Genomic DNA, 3,479 nt, shown 5'->3' on the forward strand with positions numbered 1-3,479 from the left:
TGCTCTGAACCGTTTAATTGCAGAAAAATAAACACATTAAAACTACAAATCACTATTTTAGAATGAGTTACCTAGATTGGTCTATAAGGAAAAGGAGCACGCTACACCCTTTCAGGTTCTAGATAGGATTCCTACACAAAAGGCTTTAAGGTTTGTTGATTGGCAGAATAAACTAAAAACTACATCAACTACTAAAATGGCTTTAGATAAAATAATATCTATTACAACAAAAGTATTAATGAACCCTAAATTAAGTGATTAGTAATGTTTAATGCCCCTTTTTTCTAATAATAATAATAATAATAATAATCTTTTGTCAGTAGTCACACACCCCACTGCTGAAGTGAGAGACAGGCAAATAATTAACTGAATTGAAATCGACCCCAAGTCTCTCATTCCAATCCCCATCTTTCTCTGTGTCTCTGGGCCAGCTCACTCTTCGGGGCCGGATGACATCTTGAGGAGGGAGCTCTTGTCGATCTTGAAGAGTCTCCATCCCTCCTCCAGAGAGAGGTCGGCGGCGCCGCGACGCTTGTAGAACTCTATCGACGCCTGGTTGCCCTCGGCGACGATGAAGTGCATGCTGCTGCAGCGAGACTTGACCGCCGTCTGAGGGGGAGAGGGGAAGAGAGCAGGCGTCAGCGTACCGGACAGTGATTGTGAGCTTTCCCCGCCCCCCCTCACACAAAGCCATCCAAATCTAAAAATAAGCTTTCCCTGCCAACACCATTTATTTTTCCCCAATACATATTCATTGATTATTTCAACAGCAATAAACAGAACAGGAGTGGAATCAGCTATTTGTACAAAGAATCATAACTGACTGAAATGGGCTTTATAGAAAGTATGGAATTCTGTTTGAGTCATTGATCTACTTCTACAATAGGATTCTGACCAGAGCCATGTAAAAACTGTGACATCTACCATCTAGTTGGTACTATGTTTGTACTGTGTAATAACTTCTAAGTTACTCACATGACTGAGGAGCTTGAGGATCTCTGAGCCGATGCCAAACCCTGGTGGAAAAAGAAGAGAAGACAATGGGAAAGCAGTAAAAATGGACAGACGATGAGAGTTTATGGTTATTGGTAAGGTCAGTGAGGAAGAAAGACAGAAGGAGAGGAAGTGTTTGTGCTTACCCCTGTACTCTTTCATGACGAAGAAATCTTCCAGGTAAAGCAGCTTGCCGATCCAGGGGTCATAGGTGAAGTAGTACATGGCAAAGCCAATTACCACAGGACCTAGACAAAAATAAGTAATCACATAAATACAAGCCTGACGTAGTACAACAGAGCTTGTACCAGAGTTACCCCCAAAACACTGAATGACAGCCAGTTCAGCATTCTGCCCTAAATGGCAATGAGCAGCTAGGATGTGGGATTGTGGATCACAGATCTGTGATTAAGGATAACTTCAACCTTCAGCTCTAAACTCAGTCTGGTTTTAGTGAGGCCAGAGGACTGTGTAAACGTGTCAGTTGGGCAGTGGTGTAAAGTACTTAAGTAAAAATATTTTAAAGTACTACTTAAGTAGTATTTGGGGGTATCTGTACTTTACTATTTATATTTTCCATTCAAATTTTATTTCACTACATTCCTAAAGAAAATAAGGTACTTTTTACTCCATTTTCCCTGACACCCAAAAGTACTTGTTACATTTTGAATGCTTAGCAGGACAGGGAAAATGGTCAAACATCCCAGGTCATCCCCACTGCCTCTGATCTGGCGGACGCACCAAACACTCACGCTTCATTTGTAAATTGAGTGTTGGCGAAAGCCCCTGGCTATCCGTAAATGTAAAAAATATTTTTTAAAAATAGTGCAGTCTGGTTTGCTTTTACTTAAGTACTATTTTACTGGGTGACTTTCACAATATAGTACTTTTACCACCACTGCAGTTGGGGTTGTGTTGGGAGAATTGAACGCATGCAGTTTATCACACAAATGTGTCTGACACCCACACACAGACCATAAGAGGAAGTAAGACAATGTGTACCCATCAGCCTCTCGCTGAGAGAGACAGACGTGTACAGCTACAATGTTTCAAACCTACATACTTCTCTTTACAGAAAGTGTAAGTAAAGCATTGGGCTCCTCCCAGACATCAAATATCATGTTATTGTGTACACTGACAATATAACTGAAGACAGACATGCGTCTGTATACAGCACAAACTGGGCTTACAGGTTTGATCTATGTTTGGCATAGGGAAAGTAACTACATGCATTGAGAGGCAATGTTGGAGGGATTGGAGATTCACAATCTCTTACCATTGTTGTTGTTGCTCTGCTCACTGGGGTCTTCCGCCACCAGGCAGTGGTAAAATGGGTGGTCCCCAAATCCGTCCTCGAGCAGATCTGTTATTACAAACGTTATAAATGCAATTTAAGCTCTGTGTGCAGTCAATCACACGGTAAGCAGGACATACTGGTTTTAGTTTCATTCAGACTCACCTTTCTCAGTCAGTATCACTTGATCTTCCATGTCTTCATATTTAGCCAGTTCCTAAACAGAAGCAGAAACTATTGTCAGATTCAAAACCAAGAGCAAGTCAAATGGGGAACGTATATCACTGACTGAGATAAGTGACCGTCAACGGACAGAACACCTCAAACGGAGGAAACAAGGCTCCTTGCCAACGTAAACAATTAAACTACAGAGCCAACTGTGATACCGAAGGATATCCAGAGGAAATCGTCGGTATTTATGTCACCTTCAGACACAAGTTTAGAGTTTCTTTGAATGAAGTCAAATAAAACGGTTTCGTCTAGGCTTAAGCAGGGATACAAAAAAACAAAACAACAACAAATGGTCTCACGTTCAGGGCGAGGGCCAAATGGGTGTGTAGTGTAGGCTAAACATACTTCAGTATATTTTCCAACAACTTTCGCAAAACAACAGCGTAGTGAATCTACGCAAAACAGTAGTTAGACAGTGCATTTACTTATTCTCCTCGTCAAATGTTGTTTTTGTTTACGGCCTACCTTTATGAGTCGCAGTATGTCAGGCACATCTTTGGGTTCCGCTTTCCGCAATTTAAAACGGTCCATTTTCTTCTTTTACTCTTTTTCCCTTTTCTCACTAAACCTCTGTATGTGAAGTGAAGCAGGAGAAGTTTCTTCATTCGCGTCCCAGGAGTTTAAACCTCCACAGTCAGTCTGGGATCCTGACGCCTATGTCGGGAGAGTTTACATGCAGCAGTAACCTATCTGGGTCGGATCAGCTGGACTGGATCGTGCTTTGTCTCGCACCGCGGTTTTATACGGACGGAGAGGGTTGGGGAGGTTAACCGGAACTCGGCAGTTTCTGGCCAATTGGAACGAAAGATCTCCGACACGTCGCAAGTTTCTCTGTTGTTTTCTTCGATCAAGAGAGAACTTGCCTGACGAGTCACCCTGAATTTAATGGCCTTATCTCACAAGTGAAGTAGGGCCATTCTGCTGCTCGCTATAACGTAGTTTTTCCATGCGATGTGGATGA

At 42.2% G+C, this 3,479-nt stretch overlaps 1 protein-coding gene across 1 annotated transcript; it reads right to left on the reverse strand.

Annotated features, from left to right (window-relative positions):
- On the reverse strand, window positions 1-3,426 carry LOC110535378 (diamine acetyltransferase 1). The gene is made up of 6 exons (XM_021620352.2): window positions 2,984-3,426; window positions 2,453-2,504; window positions 2,270-2,356; window positions 1,140-1,241; window positions 976-1,016; window positions 1-609 (listed from the first exon to the last, which is right to left on the reverse strand). The coding sequence occupies exons 1-6, from the start codon at window positions 3,047-3,049 to the stop codon at window positions 433-435; spliced, it is 525 nt and encodes a 174-aa protein (XP_021476027.1). The 5' UTR covers window positions 3,050-3,426; the 3' UTR covers window positions 1-432.
- Between the last annotated feature and the right edge of the window lie 53 nt (window positions 3,427-3,479).

This window comes from Oncorhynchus mykiss, chromosome 11, assembly GCF_013265735.2.
Source record: "Oncorhynchus mykiss isolate Arlee chromosome 11, USDA_OmykA_1.1, whole genome shotgun sequence".
Classification (NCBI taxonomy): domain Eukaryota; kingdom Metazoa; phylum Chordata; class Actinopteri; order Salmoniformes; family Salmonidae; genus Oncorhynchus; species Oncorhynchus mykiss.